The sequence below is a fragment of the Hevea brasiliensis genome, chromosome 9, assembly GCF_030052815.1.
Source record: "Hevea brasiliensis isolate MT/VB/25A 57/8 chromosome 9, ASM3005281v1, whole genome shotgun sequence".
Taxonomy (NCBI): domain Eukaryota; kingdom Viridiplantae; phylum Streptophyta; class Magnoliopsida; order Malpighiales; family Euphorbiaceae; genus Hevea; species Hevea brasiliensis.
This window is the reverse complement of record NC_079501.1, coordinates 21113326-21132889: the sequence shown is the minus strand read 5'-3', so window position 1 is coordinate 21132889 and position 19564 is coordinate 21113326. Positions and strand designations below refer to the sequence as shown.

The 19564-nt window shown below is 29.8% G+C and overlaps 2 protein-coding genes across 5 annotated transcripts; both read left to right on the top strand.

The window, feature by feature from the left end:
- Positions 1-1086: 1086 nt before the first annotated feature.
- LOC110656030 (uncharacterized) lies at positions 1087-7156 on the top strand. Of its 4 annotated transcripts, none has more exons than XM_058153392.1 (9): positions 1087-1223; positions 1352-1422; positions 1516-1668; positions 1855-1988; positions 2529-2715; positions 2969-3115; positions 4537-5187; positions 6355-6534; positions 6691-7156. In XM_058153392.1, the coding sequence occupies exons 3-9, from the start codon at positions 1525-1527 to the stop codon at positions 6868-6870; spliced, it is 1623 nt and encodes a 540-aa protein (XP_058009375.1). In that variant the 5' UTR covers positions 1087-1223; positions 1352-1422; positions 1516-1524; the 3' UTR covers positions 6871-7156. The 4 variants fall into 4 exon arrangements, with proteins under 4 accessions (XP_058009375.1, XP_058009374.1, XP_058009377.1 ...); XM_058153393.1 differs by having other exon boundaries at positions 1114-1196; XM_058153391.1 differs by having other exon boundaries at positions 1096-1422.
- Positions 7157-16024: 8868 nt separating this feature from the next.
- Positions 16025-19010, top strand: LOC110656028 (protein trichome birefringence-like 19). Its single transcript, XM_021812553.2, has 2 exons — positions 16025-16577; positions 18039-19010. Exons 1-2 carry the CDS (start codon positions 16080-16082, stop codon positions 18870-18872), a joined length of 1332 nt encoding a protein of 443 aa, XP_021668245.2. The 5' UTR covers positions 16025-16079; the 3' UTR covers positions 18873-19010.
- Positions 19011-19564: the final 554 nt, after the last annotated feature.

The window sequence follows — 19564 nt, the reverse complement described above, 5'->3', positions numbered from 1 at the left end:
CCTGACTTCGTTCCTGACTTCAATTTTGATACTAGTTTACAAAATCAAAAGTAAAAGCCTAAGATTTATTTTAAATTGAAAAAAAACAATTATAACCTTTTTAATTGAACTTTCAAATTTTTAATTGAACTTTCAAATTAAAATAAAATTTACGTGTTGTTAAAATTGAATCAGACAACTGATCAGATATATTTAATTAAAAATCATAATTTGATATGATTTAGTTCAACTAAATCCGAAATTTCAAGAAATCAGTATAAATCAATGTGAATCAATGGAATAATTAATAAATTAAAAATCTGATCAATTTAAAAAGGGTATTTCACCAAATCGAACCAATTAATAAGAAAGAAAGTTTTGAAGGACTCAAACCTGACACCCATTGAACTTCTTTGCGAGTCAATTACTATCTAAGCAACAACTACTATTTGCAATTTTATTTAATTTTTTTTGGTTGAATATGTTATTATATAAATTAATTAATTAGTTAAATTAAATTATATTAATATAAAATGATTAATAACCATTAACCTATAACTATTGTAAAGAAAAATGAAAAAAATTTAACTTCACCCACTTATAATTTAAATAATTAATATTATTAATAATTTATTTTATTTGTATATTAAATTGAATTATTAAATTAAATTTTTATTTTATTATCTTTTATACAATAAAAGTATACAATTTTTTTATTTACTGTGTTATATAATTTTAATATGTTAATATTTATTTTCACTAATACATTTATATTGACTATTACAAAAATTTTAGTTTTAAGCATTTTATTACAAATAATTAGATATTATTATTTAAAATTCTAATTATTTTTAAAAAATATTTAGATATTAAAACTTAACTAAACCTATTTTTATAGTTATTTATAAAATATATAAAATTATTAATTTTAAGAAAATATTATTATTAGTTTTATAATATTTATTTAATAATATATCAGTTAAATTCTATCCTTAACTCGATAATATTTTTACCTTTGACATGGAAACCGGTTACCTTTCGGGTCTGGCCCAAAATCCAAATTCTGAAATCCGAAACCATATTATTGGCCATTGGCAACCCCGCTAAGGTTGTTTAAGGAATTTAAAAATTTGCATTTCCCGGCAAACCTCGCTGCAATTGGAGAAGAAAACGATTCGTTCCACATCGTCTTCCATCTTGCTCCATCCAATCTCACGGTCAAATTCTCTTTCTGCTCTCTCTTGGTAGAAACTGCAGATACCAGAAGCTTAAATTCATTTTAAGGCTTTTTTTCTTTAAACCATTTGTTACTTTTCTCAGTAAAAACTCGGTGGATTTCAAAATTCTAAGAATATAATTTGAATTGGTGTAGCGATTCAAGTGTGTGTGCGGAATCTGGGATCTTTCTATTGGTTAGGGTTTGACTCTGAGCTTCCACGATTGGTACTCTTTTTTTTTTTCAAATTTTTTTCTATTTGCATGAATTTTCTTATTTGTAATATATTTTGTTTCATTCAGATTTTTTTTTTTTTGTAGATTTGATATATGGATTGTCCCATTAGAGGTATGGAAACTGTGGTAGCAACTGTTAGTGGCTACCATGGGTTGGAGCGGTTCAACCTCATCAAGCTGATATCTCAGGCTGGTGCCAGTTATGTGGGTGCGATGTCAAGATCTAATACACATTTGGTAGGTTTCTACCTCTGAATCTCAAGTAATTGCAATGCAAGTTTTAGGTCCCATTTAGAGGAGTGGCCATGGCAACTTTAGAAATGTGAAAAACCAGAAACATGATACCCACCAAATGGGTCTAGGGTTTTGCTGTTTGATTATGGATCTTTTAGGTGACTGTTTGCTTTTTATTTGGATCATCAGGTGTGTTGGAAATTTGAGGGAAGGAAATATGATCTTGCCAAGAAGTTTAAAACAATTATAGTTAACCATCAGTGGGTGGAAGATTGCATAAAGCAAGGGAAGCGTGTTCCAGAGCAACCCTACATGCTGCAAAGGTGTATATGCTACATTTGTTATGTATATGCTGTGTATATTCAACTGCTAGGCATAATTTATGATATATACGATATTTAAGTATCAACTGTGAGCATGTGGAAGAACAGTCTCGCTTATGGTAATATATCTATGTCGTCAGATTGAATTCTTCATGCTGTCACATGTTCTGCTTATACTCAATGGAGTATAATAGATAATGATGTCTTTTTGGTTGTTAGTGAAAAATCAAAAACCACAAATAAGAGAATTATATGATAAACAAATTCCACTTATTAGATACATTTTTTTATACTCTATAAACCAAGAGAAATGCTGCAGTATCACATAAATTCTATCACTTTTGTATCATGAAGACCTGCATACTTATAGATTATTTTTTGTCCAGAGTGTAATAGTGATATTTGTTGCTGAGACTTTGAACTTTTGAGATTGAAAAAGAATCATTTATTTATTTAGTTTTGGGATTGCCTGTGGTGTGCATCATTCAATTACATTAAAAAAATTTTTGGACTTAAGTTAATAGTTTTAATTATTTTCAGTGGAAAAGAAGTGGGGCCTTTATTGCTGGAGGTCCCAATTCCTGACAAGGTTGGATTCTTGAACGAAAACCCTAAAGCACTGGCTGACAAATCCAATAATTCTGAAGGCTATGAAAGACTACTAACTGGTATGGTCTGTGGAAATTCTGGCCTTGCGACTTGGACCAGTTCTTTTTTGTTGGATGAGGTAATTCTGCAAACCTCTCTCTCATGTGTGCACACACACAAAAAAACATGTGCAAACAATCATGTTGACATTTAAATTTCTAAAGTTCAGAACATATTAGGTTTTTGCAGCTTGAGAACCACAAATTATTTTGGAAATCCTACCTTTAAAGCATTAGCATGTGCTTTTATTTGGCAGCATGATATTGTGAGTTCATTTTTATCGTCAAGGTTCTGAGTCAACATTTATCTTATTCCTTGTCATTTAACCGCAGAATTTTTTTCCCGAGGTCAATAAAAAGAACATTAGTGCATCTAAATCAAAGCCAAATCAGGTAAACAAATCTTCAAAGCAGGAACGCAGGTCAAGTGGTAGATACTGTTTTCAGGACCCTCCTTTATCTGGTTTAGTTACATTGGAGGTAATTGAATTATATTCTGCTTCATGTGCTCATTAATTTTTGTAAAATTTATTGTAGCTGCTATAGAGTTCTTGATGCTCTCTCATTTTGCCAATTTCTGGATTTCAATTTCTTGTAAACTTTACAAGTTGTGCGTGATATGAGAGTCAAGCCTTTGAAACTGATTATTCTAAGGGTAAGATGGAGTAAATTAGTTTTCTCATGCTACTTAAATCACTGTGAGAAGTAAAGAAGAAGAAACTTATTTGTAGATCAAACTGCAATGCAAAATTTGTCATAAAATCTTATTCTTTGGTAAGGTATCTGTTTTTATTTCCGTAATCATAGTCACACACACGAGTTGCTTTTTAAGAAATCCGATTGATTATTTACTTCTGCATGCACCTAAAATTTATTGCTAGCTGAAGAAACCTGATGTCAGTTTTATGATCCTTAAATTCTTCTTTAATGGATAGTTAGTAGTTTTTACTGGTATATTTGGTCAAAAAGTGAGTCAGTAAATCAAATACCAGACAGTCTTGCTTCTTATAAAACCAATTATATTTGGAATAGGATTTCCATCAAGACATTTTAAGTTTCAGAAATACTGAACTTCCCTTGTTTCTCGATATAGAAAAATTTTATGACTTTTTGAGTGCACGAGGTAATTGCCCATGCTTTACATGCAGCTATTAATTTATACATTAAGTTGAATAGTTTTTTATTATCTTTTTTAAAGTTCAGTATTCATTGGAGTGGGCAAGGCTTGGTGTAATGTTAAAGTTGCTCTGTGGGGACTGGAAGTTTATGGTGTCAAGTCATGGAAACAAATCTGCAAAATTTAGGGAGAAGCTTACTTTACTTTGGGTAGACAACCCTTTCCTAGCCCTTACAAAGTGAGGAGCCTTGTGAACTAGCAACTCTCCCTTATGTTCATCAGAGGAAATTGAACTTTCTTGTAAAGATTAAATAATCAAACTTCATGCAGTATAATTAATCTAGTAATATGTTTTTCATATGTTAAATTAAATTAAATGAAAGTAAAGCATATTTTTGTTTTCTTAATTTGCTAAGAAAAATTGCCTTTTAAATTAACTTTTTATTCGCTATCCTAACTTTATGCCTTTTGTTTTCTATAAATTTCTGTCCAGTTTTTTCCTGTTCCAACATAAAATTCATGCTATATCATTTTCTCATTTTTGTCCACTTAGTATTGTTGATTGCTTTGAATTATCTTTGTTAGGTTGTCTTTGAAAATTGTTTTTATCTTTCATAAGCTTCTTTTATTGTTGATTGCTTTAAATTTTTTTCACTAGTTCGTCTTTCAAAATTGTTTATATCTTTCATAAGCTTCTTTCTCCTAAAATTTACTTTCTTTAACCCTTTACCCAAAAGGAAGTGTTTGTTTCTATTGAAGAAAATTTCCTCTTTCCCTTGAAAAGCATGAAGGGCCTGTGAGAGAGAAAGGGAGGATTTCGGGGCATGAGAGGCCAAATACTTGTTCTGACAAGCAACTAATGAGGGGAAAAAGGAAGATTTCTGATAATATTGGAAGCACTTCTTTGGCTGAACCTTCTCGAATTGGACGGAGGCTTGTGAAGAAAAATGTTAGCAGATACAACATGGAGATTGTGTCTTTGGATTCTGATCAAGAGCTCTCTCCAGTGGGACTTCAAAACAAGAACAGTAAAACTGCACCTCCATCTGAAAATGAATATTGTGAAAGGAGTGTTAATACATTTGAAACTGGAAGAACATCTGATGCTGCCTTGAATAACAGCAGGGCTTCTGCATTTGAATTTTCTAATGATATTGCAGTGATAAGAGATTGGAATCATCTACCTTCCAAGGATTCACATTCACATACTGAGGAGGCACAGACTGCAGTAGAAAGATCAGATGATTTTCCTGCCATTGAGAACTTTGATGGAAAGAACAAGGATGTGAGTCACTCTGAATCCATTACCAGATTACCTACTTCAATGGAATTATCATGTGTTATCTGTTGGACAGAATTTAGCTCAACGAGGGGTGTTTTGCCATGTGGACATCGATTTTGTTATTCATGTATCCAAAACTGGGCTGATCATTTGGTATGTAACCTCTCCTTTTTTGTTTATACCTATGTCCTTGTTCATAAACTTATCTGATTTTCATATTTTGGAATATAAAATATCCATTTCAATAGAATAGAATTATGAAATTCTTGAACTTTTCCATAAATTTGCATTATTTTAGGCTTGTCTTTTTCAGTTATAGACATTTTTTGTTTTCCATGCAAGTTGTTCCTTGTCTAGGTATTGTTATTCCTCTTTATTTTCTTTTTTTCCTCTTCTCCTTCATATTGTTTATGTTTACTGAAGTTGCAATAATTTCATTCCAGTGTCTTTTAACATATTCTCAAGATATGATAGGTAGTAGTTCAGATTCCACTTACTGTCTGAAGGTAGTCCTTGTAATGTGACATGTTGAACTCGTTATCATTCTTGAAATATATAAAATTTTTGTCAAATGTTCTTGTCTGAAAAATTTCGGGTTTAGGAGGTGCAAATGATTACTTCCGATTTTTTTTTCCAGATTTAATTTGGCAATTTACTCACTTTTTTTCCTTTTCAATTTTCACGATGGAAAAAAGGCCCTTGAAAGTTCAATTTATTACTTTTTTTGTGCTTTTAGAAGACTTGGTTTCGTAGAAGTCATTTGAGATGAATCATTTATGCCAATCTTTTCAGTTATGTCATCACTTTTTTTTTTCTCTGTTTCTTCTTAAAGTCTAAAGATTTTGTGAAACATGTCAATGATCACTTGTGAGGGGAGTTCTTTGTCATCAGAAAGTACAAGTTGCCCAAATGGATACAAATGCTGCAAAATGGTTTTGTAGATTATATTTGTGAATTGTCTTTGAGTATTTTTTGGATCATGAGCAAATCTTCAGGTACAGCACTGCTATTTTTATGGAGAAGTGGAGAAAAATTCCTTCTGTTCCTCTTGTCTATATGCATCTCGTGGAAGCAAAAATGGCTAGCCATAATGCAATCCCATTATTTTCTTGATTATTAAGAAACTGGTTCAAATTTTAATTGTATGAAAGTTGAAAATTCTGTGCAGGTTTACTCATTTTATTAATCCACACTGTATGATCTCCAACAATTCAGTGTCTCAATAGACTTCTCAATGCGTCTTCTTTGATATGTTGTTCTGTGTCATTTAGTCAATCACTGTTTTAAAGCTTTTCCTTCTGATGCTGGTGATATATGTAGATTTCAAGTGGAAAAATTTCAAGATGTCCTTTGTGCAAGGGTAGTTTTGTAAGCATAACTAAATTTGAGGATGTGGCCACTTCTGATCAGAAAATTTACTCTCAAACTATTCCTTGTGCCTCCTCAACAACAGATATTTTCTTATTAAATGATCAAGAAGGAGGCAGATTTGGTGCTGAGGTAATATTCATTCTTTTTACTTGTGTACACTTATATGACTTTGAATTCTCATTAACTGCTTAGTCTTACCAACCATTTTTTAGTGTTCATTTTTATCATGAATTTTTGTCTGGATATGATTCTTGATGCTAAGTCTTCTAGTTTTCTTTGGTTTAGCAGTCTTCATTAGCATCAGTTTGTGGTGAATGCTGTTGCCGGGAACCTGAGGATCTCCTAATTACTTGTCATTGCTGCCAGATTCGATGTATTCATATATACTGCCTGGACCCTCCTCTGTTACCATGGACCTGCATTCACTGTAAGGATCTCCAAAGGCTCTATTATCAAGCCAGATAATATGTTTCTCAGGAGTACATTGCTTACGCAGCAAGGATCTTCATATCTTATACTCGTAGGATTTTAGCTTCAGTGCTGCTCATGCAGTTTTGATCCGTGTAAATCACTGAATAAAAGGTTATGCTTTTCCTTCTTTCAACAGTCATTGCTAGTATCAGCAGTTGAAACTGCTCATAGTCATTAACCGAACAACATTTGGCACATCAACTAATAGTGCCTCTTATCATTACACCCATTATTGTCTTCAAAATCTCAGTTATTACTTGATTATGACAATATTCTCTTACTCTATGCTTTCAAAATGGCATTTTGGCCCGAAAATTATGCGCTCTTGATTTTATTCACGGTATAAATATTTAATATATATGGTCCTTAAAAGGGAAAAAAAAAGGATTTTTGTTATTTGAAATAATGATCGGTACCAATGGTTTGCGTGCATGTGCAATAATTATTTGTTGAATCCTAAAGAATCATTGTCAAGAATAGCCATTGCTTTAGCAATTATAGATTTACATTTTTTTTTAGGTACTGATGTTGTTTGAGACTATTGGTTGAGTGATTGATTTCTCTATAGTTTGTAACAAGCAGAAATATAAGATTTGTAGCTTAAACAAGGCCACTCCGGCGCTCAAGTCAGTAAATATTTAAAAATGAGATAGTAAATACTTAAAAGAAAATTGAAAGCATTGAATTGCATCCCTTGGCAGGTGTCATGAGCTATATTTATAGGGTAGAGGATGGCATTTTTTCACCATAATCGGGGTTTTGCCAGTTTATATTTAATCATTTTCTTTTGTATATCACGGGAATACTACTTATATATAGTGATATTCTCGACGAAAATATAGCGCATCTCATCAATATGTATCCGATCTATAAGATAACTCTTTTTATCTGAACATCTTACCTTGTCTGAACACTTTGTGTTTTATTCAAATACTCCACTTCCTGTCTAAACACGTTGTGTTTTGTCTACACACCTTGTGTTTGGTCCGAACACTTTGCATCTGGTCCGAATGCCTTGTATTCATATATGAGAATTCGGACCCAATTTGAATCTACCTTTAAGAATTAGCTCGGATTTTAGGGCGTACTATATTAAGTACTCTTAATTCACAGAAAAAGCTGTGCGGGTTTCTAGTCTGTGTTTGCTTCGTTGATGCTGATCCTATTGAAATGTAACACAATATTTGTGCACAGCTAAACAACGAATTTGGTTATTATTAATGTTCTCCGACATGCTGAGAGGTTACAAAAGTTCTGTATTTCCTATATCACTCACTGAACTTCAGTTAGTGTACCACTTTTGAAATTTAGCCCAATAGTTTGGAGATTTAACCAATATAGAACTAGAATAGACAAATTTTTCCGCCATAACTTGATATCATATATGACGTTTTAGTCTCAATTGCATGCCAAATCTAGTGCAGATATGGATCTTGTTAGCATTATCCATACATTACTGGCACAAATCATAGTAGGTGTGAACCATTAAAGTTGGCGTAATTTCAATGGCATTATTCCAAAGCTGATAACTAACTAATTTAATATGCATGTTGGAAAATATTCAACTAGAACATGATTAGAAGTCAACATGTAAATTATTTTAATCACAATGATAATACATGTAAACCAAAAAAGCCTTTAAGGTTGTAAAATCTTGTGCTTGGTAGAGCTCTTATTTAAACCAGGTTTGGTATGTAGTTAATTAAAGCTATTATATATACCAAGTTAGCAACAGAAATTTCCAGTCTGGTGCTGTGTTGGTGAAATCCCAAAAGAATTATCATCATGTGGACTTAGGTGTCAAAGTAGTTTAGTGAGCCATGCAGGTTTCACTTCATTAGACTTTATTGGCCTTACTAAAATTTATGGCAGACTTCAATGACCAAAATTTTTATTCACGCCATGGTGCTGTGTAGAAGTAGAACGAGTTTGAAAAGTTGGTTTTTTTTTTCCATGAATTGGTTCTAATTTCCGTGTAATAGTTGAAACTAGTGCCCATAATGATGTTTACTGTATTAGTATTATGCGGGGCCTTGTTAAAGAGAGAGTGATTGCAAACTGATTCTCCAAATTAATTTAACTTTGCAAACTCAAACTCATCAGACACAGATAGATGTAGAGGGTGGGATTCTTATGCTTGTCAATGAGATGAAGCATAGGACTGTTTTATGCAGTAATTCCTTGATAGTTTATGTCTGTCAACTGAGTTTTGAATGCTTCTGCTTGTAGGCTGTCACTAAAAGTAAAAGTGTGATAGTAAGTTTTCTAGTGTTGCTTAACACCATAGTCTAGTTTATTTTAACATTCTGCTGAGTCTATTTAGACGATAGAGAAAGCTACCATATTAAAGCTTGACCAAATAGAAATGATAAGACAAAAAGTTAGTACATGAACGTTTAAGAACCTTTCAATTTGTTATAGAGATGATAATTAGCCATTACAAATAATGAAGGGTTACTATTATTTTGGTTTTGCTTTTCAATTTTAATTTTAATTGACTGGGTTCTCACATAAGACAAAGGTTCTGAATCAACATCTACGCTACACATGCAATTTTAGTTCTGTTTTCTTGTCTAATTAGACAATGCACTGCACGCAGATTCTAACCACTGTGTCTAAGAAACACCATTAAATTATTATTTTCCTTCATCGTTTTTTTTTATGAACCCTATTTTCAGTACTATGTATATTTATGTGTGGACACTCTTGCTTTCTAAAATACATAGTGGGAATGAATGTGGACTTCCTTTTTTGAGGATTTTAAATAATTTGTGCCTTTGAACCCATGACGTCCACAATCAGACCTTAATTATCATGTACAAACAAGTGCCACATCACACTCTACTTTCCTTGTCTTGTCTTTTGCACAGGTTCTCAGCCTCTTATTTGCCAACTTCTACTTTCTCTTGTTATTGGCCGTATGGGCTCCTCTTTCTTCTTTTGTTCTATATGCTTTTTTTTTTTTTTTAAATTCTATTATTCATCACTCTCCTTGTCAGTTATCAGGCTAGCCTAGCATCCCAAGGAAAATATTGTCAGCAGGTACTTTTTAGGTAAAGCTTTATCTTTAGTATGGCATTCTTTCATGGACAAAAGCAGTTCTTGATTAAAGTAAGATGATCCATGCGGGAAACCAAGCAGATTTCTGTAAAATCTATATACTTTACATGGCATCTTTTTTTTTTCTTTTTTTTTTTTGTTTTTGCCCCCTTTCTTTTTGGGTAACTTTGATTCGGATAAGCAAAGTTAGGAAGCATATCTTTCTCATTGATCAATCTCTTTTGGCATATACCTTGAAGACTGTGAAATGGTCATGATCTAAGAAAGCTTTCAGGGATAAAACAGTTTGAAAGGAACATGAAATAAGCTTTTGAGCCATTTGATATATTTTATGTTAGTCTCAAATAATTTCAGCTATATGGTATGTGCTAGTAGATTATTAACAAGGAAACTAGCAAAAATAAAATTCCACCTCATTTTGCAGTAGCCACGTCAAGGAGGCATCTAAACCATCTGTTCTTAATATCCCATTTTCTAAAATTTAAAAGAAAGAAAAAGAAAAGGAGAAAAGAAGCTGAAAATCTGCAGATAATGTGTACACCTTATATTATTGACGTGATAAGGCTATGGATGGTTGAGACTTGAGAGAGAGATTGTCACAGCTAAAGAACTAAACACTATTATATTCATCTATAAACAACAGTTGACAAAGCATCAAAACAGGGTGGTACCCGTGTTACTTAAAGTTTGAACTGATCTTGTTTATTCAGAACATTCAAAAAGCATAAGTTCTGCTCTTTGGTGAATCTGCAATTTTCAAGGTTTCTTCAATGAGCTTCCTGGCCTTCCTGCTTCTTATCTCAACTCGCATACTCTCACTTTTTTCTATCTTATCGTACGGTTTCTTCATCTTAAGAGACCTTATCTTTGATTTCAAGGTTACCACCAACCTCTCCAATCCCATCATCACCATGGTAAAAAAAAAAAAAAAAAAACCTGCTAAAAGAATATAAACAAGTCAGGATTAGTAACTCATAGGCAAAGCTAAATCTTAGAGAAAAGGAGAGAGACAGAAACCTTATTAGGAGATTGAGCGTGAGAAATGATAATGTTAAGCAAGATGCAAGAAGAGAAGTTGAAGTTGGGAATGAAACTGCAAGGACTTTTATGGAGCTTCTCAGGACAGAGCTGCTAGAAAGAGAAGAGTTAGGAAAAGGTTTGAGAAGAAGAAAGCAAGTAAGAGAGATGATACGAATGAATTTAACGGTTGCAAGTCACACAGAAAACATTATGGCTACGCATCCTGAGTTGATACAGTTAAAATATATCACTTATTTTGACAGACTAGGTTCAGCCTCACTCCCTCATTCCCTGATAAAAAATAAAAGGCATCAAGGCTACATTTGGTAAGGCAGACCTCAAGAAGCAAGCCCTTCTGACTTCATCTGGAGAATATATATGAGTTAATTCTATTATTTTCATATACATATAGATATAGTACATTCCCTATTTTTTTTATTCCATAAATGCCCTCCAGAAAGAATGTGTTTATGTGGATTTATATTTGTTTTATTTGATGTCTCTATGTAACACTTTCTGTACATAAAGTATTGTTTCATGAACTATGAAGAAATTGATCTGTAGCTTCGGAATCCGCTAACCTTCTCCACTGTCTAAATTCTTTTTATCAATTGGATTTGGGGATTTGACTAGAGGGTTACAAACTTTTATTTTTTTTTTTAAATTATTTGACAATTTTGGTAATATTACCACATAGCATGTTATAAAGAGATGTTGATTTATTAAAATAATAGTAAATTATTTACTAATCAATTTAAAATTAATTAAAAATTTTTTATATTTATTATCTGTATCAACAATTAAAAGAAAAAAAAATCTCCATTCATAATAACAGAAAATTACGTAATTATTTTCTAATTGATTTCCCTAGATTAATAAATTAATTTTCATGAGAAAAAGTTGAGTGTTGACGTAAAAAAAAATAGAGCAAATTAATTACTAATTAAATTAATAAGAAATTTCATATTTACTATATTTTTACATAACAATTAATGAAAAATCTCTACCTCTGTCAATAAGAAATTACTTAACTATTTTTTTAATTAATTTCCTTCTCTTAATTAATAAATTAATTTCCGCTTGTTTTAATAAGAAATTTCTCAATTAATTCTTAATTGATTTCCTTTCTTTCCTTAGTTAACAAATTAGTTTTCATTGCTTAATTAATTGACAACCTAATCAATAAAAAAATATTTTACTTAATTATTTCTATACACATATATAATTATATATAAAAAAAATTTATTTAATTTTTTTAATCATTTTTCTTACATATATTAATAAAAAAAATTGATTTCCCTTTGAGGTGGTATTATGACCTACTCTATTATTCTATGAAATATACCAATTAAAGTTAAGTTATTGATTTTATTTTCACTTTAATGTAAATTGCCTATTAAATGTTTATATGGGTTGATAAAGGAATGGAGATTGAAACCTTTGAATAAAGAGAAAATGTGGACATAAAACGACAATAATGTACATAAAACGACATAATTACAAAGGAAGAATAGGTAAAATGAATGCGATGTAACAAGAATTATGCAAAAGGTATAGGAATTGGGTTTGTAGCAGTGAATGTGATGTGACGATAATTAGTATGGGAATTGGATTTTGTTGTAGTGAAATGTGATGTAACAATTGCTCTCTATGATGTGGTCCAAACCTAATATTAATACAATGAGAGTGAAATAACAATTTGCTTGGCTAATGCCCTCCTCCACTCCTTTCTCTCCAATATCACTTTCCAGCCTTGTGATTTCTTTTAACTTTCTTTCTCTTATTAAAGACAATAAACTTTAATTTAATAATATTAAAGTTAATTCTAAATTCATATTAATTTTAATTCTAAATTCAAACTCCATTTATTTTGTAGAATATTTTTTTTATATTTTTTAATATTTAAAGCACTAAAAAATAAGTTAATAAAAAATATTTTATTAATAAAAAAATTTTTTTTTTAAAATAATTTTGATAGTCTTATTGAAATACGAAATTAATTATATATATAATATATATAAATATGTAATATTAATTTAATATTATAATCAAATAATAAAAATTATTTTTACAGAAAATATTTTCTTAAAAAAATAATAAAAAAAAAAAAACAAGTGGCCAGCAATGAATAATAATCTTATCTCATGTAGAGAGATAGCTCATGGATTTGGTTTTTGCACTTCTCAAAGCAAATACATATGGATACCCAATTTGTTTTCATTACAGCTACTGTCACTCTGTTTAGTTCCTTTTGTCAATAACGACATTTTAACTGTGCTCCATCCACACGTGAACCCTACCCTTCCTTTTCTATAAATTTCTGATTTTTTTTTTCCCCTTTGATTTTAATTTGAAATTTTCAAGATAATTATAAAATTGGGCTCAAAATCAAAACCAATTTGAGCCAATTCATACCGGTTGGATTGGATCTGATTTGGTCAAATTCATTTAGGCTGAGCTGGGCTGAACTGCATACAATTTCTAACCCAATTGGGCCTGTTATAATCTCTGATAAATGCTGACTTCCCATATGCAATTTACCTAAAAGTTTCTACTCCCATTGCTTAAATCAAAATATGTCCACTCTACTTAAAAGTTGATACGTTTACTCAATCTTAAGATTTCGGCCGTAATACCCAAGTAAGTCCAACAAGTTACTTGTGAGTCTGCACTAAAACTCTATTAGCAGAAACTTAATTATATGGCCAACCTATGAATTCTCAATATTAAGATGACAGTCCAACAGAGATGGTTCTGTTTGTGAATATGAAAATGAAAACCCAACTACATTGTGTGAAACCTATGATAGAAATGTAATACCAAACTAGTGACTTATGCAGACTCCAATCAAATCCATGCTCACTTTAACACAATTGCCAAATTATGTGGGCACAGTACTTAATTAATATGCAAGATTATACTAATTAGCTGCCAGATTGTAGAATGCCAATCACACATTAAAAAAATACAATCTGCCTTTATCAAGATAGTTGCACTTCACCTATTTTGGGTTGAGCTGTCCAACAGAGACAAATCATGTATATATTGTTTTTCAAGTACATGAATAATGAATTTAGATGAAGGCATGGCATAGCATTAGATTCTCATGGTGGTGATGATGAAGCTATTTGGTAAACACTTTTCTGTTGTTCACCTGCTCTGCTCATGTACTTGTAAATTACTTGCCACTTCTCTGAGGGACTATTGATTCAAATTGATATTAATTTACAAGCAAGACAAGACAACATGCCAAGAGATTAAAATTAAATTGGAAAAATGTTAATCCCACCAACTATTGTATATTAGCATTCTTTTAATCATATACTTAATCTTCCTAATCCTACCCATTAATTATTCTTTAGCTTAATGTCACCTGGCTGCTTAATTTGTTCTTGATCATAATAATGCTAGAATCCATATGTATATGAAGGTAGAACTTATCAATTTTAATTTAATTTTACATTTTAAGGTACACATAATTTGTTTTAATATGTGTAAAATTTAAAATATTTTGTAAAATTGAAAATTAAACTAAAGATTTGATAGCTTAATTTGATATTAATTTATTTAGGTTGATATAATTAATTGGTTCAAATTTTGACCCAGATATTAATAAATATTTGAAAAATTAATATTTTAATTTAAAATACTCATATAAGTTTATGTGCAGTAGCCTGAAATAATTCAAATAATTAAACTAAAATTCATTTGATCATGGGATTTATTTTTCATCTCCATTTGAAGGGCTAAACCTAATTGGGAAAACAAATCATAACTTATTTAAAATTATGTATAACCTTTTTAATTTTGTTAAGTTTTAATTAGTATATTTCATAGTTGTATGTGTCCTTAAACATTTTATTTAAATTTCCTATTTTAATGCAACTAATTATTTATTTTTTATATTTTAAAAAATTTATTATTTAGTCATTATATTTTATTTTTATTAAATTGTTTAGTTTTTTCATCAATTTTCTATTAATAATATTGGTCAAATTATTATTTATTCTAACTATTTTAATGAAACTAATTAGTTAGTTCATATATTTTAAAAAAACATATAAATTAGTCTCCATAATTTAACTTTTTTGATTATTTAGTTCTATGATTTTTTTTATACTTAAATTATCCTAATCCTTTTTACTTATTTCTCTCTTATCCTCTTTTATTTCTCCCTTTATATATTTTATCTTCCACGCTCCCACCCTTATCCCCTAATTATCTCTTTACTTTCATTTTTTTTTTTTATAATAATGGTGAAAGTTGTCTATACAAAAGGGTTAATTACTTTTCTTAATCAATGAAAATTATTTTCAAGTAGAAAAAACACAAAAATAGCTTCTAAGAAATAAAATTAAAAAAAAATAAATTCATATTTAGTTTACAAATAATAAAATTTATATTTTTATCAAAAATATATTTTTCAAACTACTATATTTTTTAAAATATAAGAACCAATAAATTAGTTTCATTAAAATAGATGAATAAAATAGTAGTATTTTTTAAAATATAAGAACCAATAAATTAGTTTCATTAAAATAGATGAATAAAATAGTAGTATTTTTTAAAATATAGGGATCAATTAATTATTTTCTTTAAAGTAAAGAGACTAAATAATAGTTTGACTAATATGAATAACAGAAAATTTAACGGAGAGACTAATAGTATATTTTTAAAATATAAAAATTAAATAATTAATTTTATTAAAATATAAGAATTAAATAATAACTCATCCCTAAAACTATTATTAATTTATTAACGTGGATAGTAATTAAGCAAGAGTTATGGGGCCACGCATTCCACTTCAAAAGATATAAGGCTATCATATTAAATAGATCATTTAGGATTTATATATTTTCACTAGTCATATGTGTTTTTTAAGAAGGTGGATATCATCTATATTTTTTTTTTATTATAATATGACTTAATTTGTAACTCTTATTTAATTATTAAATTAATATCAAAGAAATAATTAAGTACCAAATCAATTAATTAATTAATTGTTTGAACTAGCCAAACCCAATACATATAAATGAAAGTAATAGGTCTCTTTCCTGTCAATTTCTCTCAATAAATACATATGCGAGGTCTCTTTGTCCTAATTTTCTCTCTCTCTCTCTCAAATGAAGCTTCAAGCTATGGAGCTTATTCCATTTGGCAAATCTCACGCACTAAAAAAGACGCCATTAACTATAGTCCTACTAGGAACCTTTGCCCTACTTCTTCTCACAATAATTCCTCTATGTTACCCTTTACCAGGGTACCCTTCATATTTGCTGCAAAATTTTCCTAAGTCACCACCTTCTTCATCACATGGTCTTAAGGATGATGACCCAGTAACTAAGAAATGCGATATATTCTCTGGAGAATGGGTACCAAATCCTGAAGCCCCATACTACACAAATACAACATGTTGGGCAATACATGAGCATCAAAATTGCATGAAATATGGCAGACCAGACACAGAGTTCATGAAATGGAGATGGAAACCTGATGGGTGTGAGCTACCAGTTTTTGACCCTGCTCAGTTCCTGCAAATTGTTAGAGGCAAATCTATGGCCTTTGTTGGAGACTCTGTGGGTAGAAACCAAATGCAGTCTTTGATATGCCTTCTTTCCAGGGTAAGTGTTAATTAATTACCACTATAATGTTAATTTCTTTTTTTCTGTGCTAAAATTCTCTATACTTTCTTCTTTCCTTTGGGTTTTGACAAAGTCTATATCTATGATCACATGAAAATTTCATCGCCAGAATTAGTCAGAATTATTTTGTATTAATTTCTCATTGTTTTCTTAAGTGGACAATCAACAATTGGTTAAGTTGACAAGAGTATATTTAATTAAAAGTAAAATTATTATTTACTCCTTTATTTTAAAATAATATATTATTTAATCCCTCTATGTTATAGTCCGTGAATTATTTAGTCCTACCATCATTTTAAAGCAAATTTTTTTCTTAACTAAATTATTTAATTTTTATAATTTAAATAATACAACTATTTAGTTATTGTAATTTTAAATATGTAAATTATTCCATCACTATCTGCAATTATTTTCTCTTTTAATGAACTTGACCAATATAAAAATTAACGGGAGAGACTAAATAGTTTAAAAGACTAAACAGTTCAAGGATTGAAAATTAAAAAAAAAACTAAATAGTATTTTTTAAAAAAATAAAAAATAATTAATTAATTTTGTTAAAATTAATGTAATGATTAAATAGTAATTTTATCTTAATCAACTGTAACATTGATTAAATTAAATCATACATACAAATTGATATAAAAATTCGTGTATGGATCCTCCTCTATATGTCAATTAATCCATATATACTCTGCTTATCTAAGTAGGAATTTGCTTAAAATAAAAAAAAAAAGTAGGAATTTACATATATATTGTCTATACAAAATGTTTTTACAGTGACATCAATTTTGATTTGCATGCGTTAGGTTAATTAGTTAACCTAAGACATTAATTATTTTTTCCATTTTGCACAAACATGATATCAAATTCAGAACGGATCCTATTTTAAATTTTTTTTCTATTTATTGTGTTATAAAATTTTAATATATTGAGATTTATTTTTTTTATTGATATAAATAACTTTAGTATTATGAAAATTTTATTTTAAATATTTCTTTAATTATAAAATATTATTATTTAAATTTTAATAGAAATTTTGAATTATTTTTTTATAAAAATTTACTTATTAAAATTTAATTAGATTTATTTTAATAATTATTTATAATATTAAGCATAACAATACATTATTATTGTTTAAAAATATTAATTTTATAATATATAGTATTTATTTACTAATATATCAATTAAATTTCAATTCAATTCTATTAAATCTCAATTAAATTCTTAATTTGTTCGATCTTTACTTATTCACTATAATCAGACCAAATAAGAAAGCACTTTAACTCGAGTATTATGCCTTTCGTCATTGGACTAAGCTAAACTAGTTTCCAATCAGCCACTACAGTCATCCAATTTAAGAAACTGATTACGTCCATGTGGAAAACTTATTTCCCATTTTCTCCCCTAGTAAGTACTTGACATGGCATACTCTAATTTCAGGTGGAATATCCCATAGATGTTTCATATACACCAGATGAGCAATTCAAACGTTGGAGGTACCCATCTTACAATTTCACCATGGCAACATTTTGGTCACCCCATTTAGTGAAGGCAGAAGAAGCAGATGCCAATGGACCAACCCATACTGGCCTTTTCAATCTCTACCTTGATCAATTCAATGAAGAATGGACTACCCAGATCGAAGAATTCGATTATCTCATCATAAATGCTGGCCATTGGTTCTTTCGTCCATCTGTTTACTACCAAAATCACCAAATTGTTGGCTGCCGCTTTTGCCTCTTAGACAATGTCACAGATTTGCCAATGTCTTATGGGTACAGAATGGCTTTTAGGACTGCCTTTAGAGCTATTAATAGCTTAGAGAATTTTAAGGGCATAACCTTCCTTAGGACATTTGCACCTTCACACTTTGAAAATGGCGAGTGGAACCGAGGGGGTAATTGCTTGAGAACAAGACCTTATAGGACCAATGAAACCAAATTAGAGGGTATAAACTTGGACCTCTATGTGACCCAAGTAGAGGAGTTTAAGCTTGCCGAAAGGGAAGGGAATAAAGTGGGCTTGAAGTTTAGGTTGCTTGACACTACACAGGCCATGTTGCTGAGACCAGACGGTCACCCGAGTAGATATGGGCATTGGCCACATGAAAATGTCACATTGTATAATGATTGTGTGCACTGGTGCTTGCCTGGACCAATTGACACATGGAGTGATTTCTTGCTGGAGATGTTGAAGATGGAAGGCGGCGGTCATGATAAGAACTCAAATCAGGAGAAGCTTCGTTCAAGTGACAGGAAAATGAAGTTCAGATAAATTCATTTCTTTGTAAATTTTTTTTTAGCTTTTATTAATTTAGTGGTTCTTTATTTTTGTATTTCAGGCTTGTGGTGGATTAATTTGTAAATCTAGATTCATGCAATGAGATGGATGCATATACGATGATGAGCTTCATATTACTAAAGAATAATACTAAGTTCATGGCAGATTCTTCATATTAACTACAAATATTGCATATACATCATAATATTTTTTTTCCCAAGAATTTTCATAGCTGTAATTAATATTATATTATAATAGTAACTAATATTTTTTTAATGAAATTTTTACAGGCAGAATGAATTTGAATTTAAAAAGCTAATAGCTATAATTATTTTAAGTAAATTGATATTATTAATATAATAAGTTTTAGAGTGTGTGAAACGCATGTAGTCGGTGACTTAGAGTTAGCGCGAGAGGGGGAGGTTGGACTGCATAAATTTTTGTAGGGAGACTTTTGATTTATGTTTAAATAAATCTATTTTTAAGTTTTTATTTTAATTAATTTATAATTCTTTTCAAGTTAAAGTAAGTTTAATAAAAAAAAATTAAATTAATAAATTTTCTAATTAATTTTATACTATTAATTTTAATTTTTAAATAAAATATATTAATTTTTTCTAAAAATTGGATTTAATTGATTTAAATAGAAAATTATGGGTTATAGAAGAAAAGAAAAAAAAAGAAAA

Coding starts and splice junctions, on each gene's coding strand:
- LOC110656028 (XM_021812553.2), top strand. CDS start 16,080: ATGAAGCTTCAAGCTATGGAGCTTATTCCATTTGGCAAATCTCACGCA. Junction 16,578..18,038: donor TGATATGCCTTCTTTCCAGG/GTAAGTGTTAAT, acceptor CTCTAATTTCAG/GTGGAATATCCCATAGATGT.
- LOC110656030 (XM_058153392.1), top strand. CDS start 1,525: ATGGATTGTCCCATTAGAGGTATGGAAACTGTGGTAGCAACTGTTAGT. Junction 1,989..2,528: donor CAACCCTACATGCTGCAAAG/GTGTATATGCTA, acceptor AATTATTTTCAG/TGGAAAAGAAGTGGGGCCTT. Junction 2,716..2,968: donor GTTCTTTTTTGTTGGATGAG/GTAATTCTGCAA, acceptor ATTTAACCGCAG/AATTTTTTTCCCGAGGTCAA.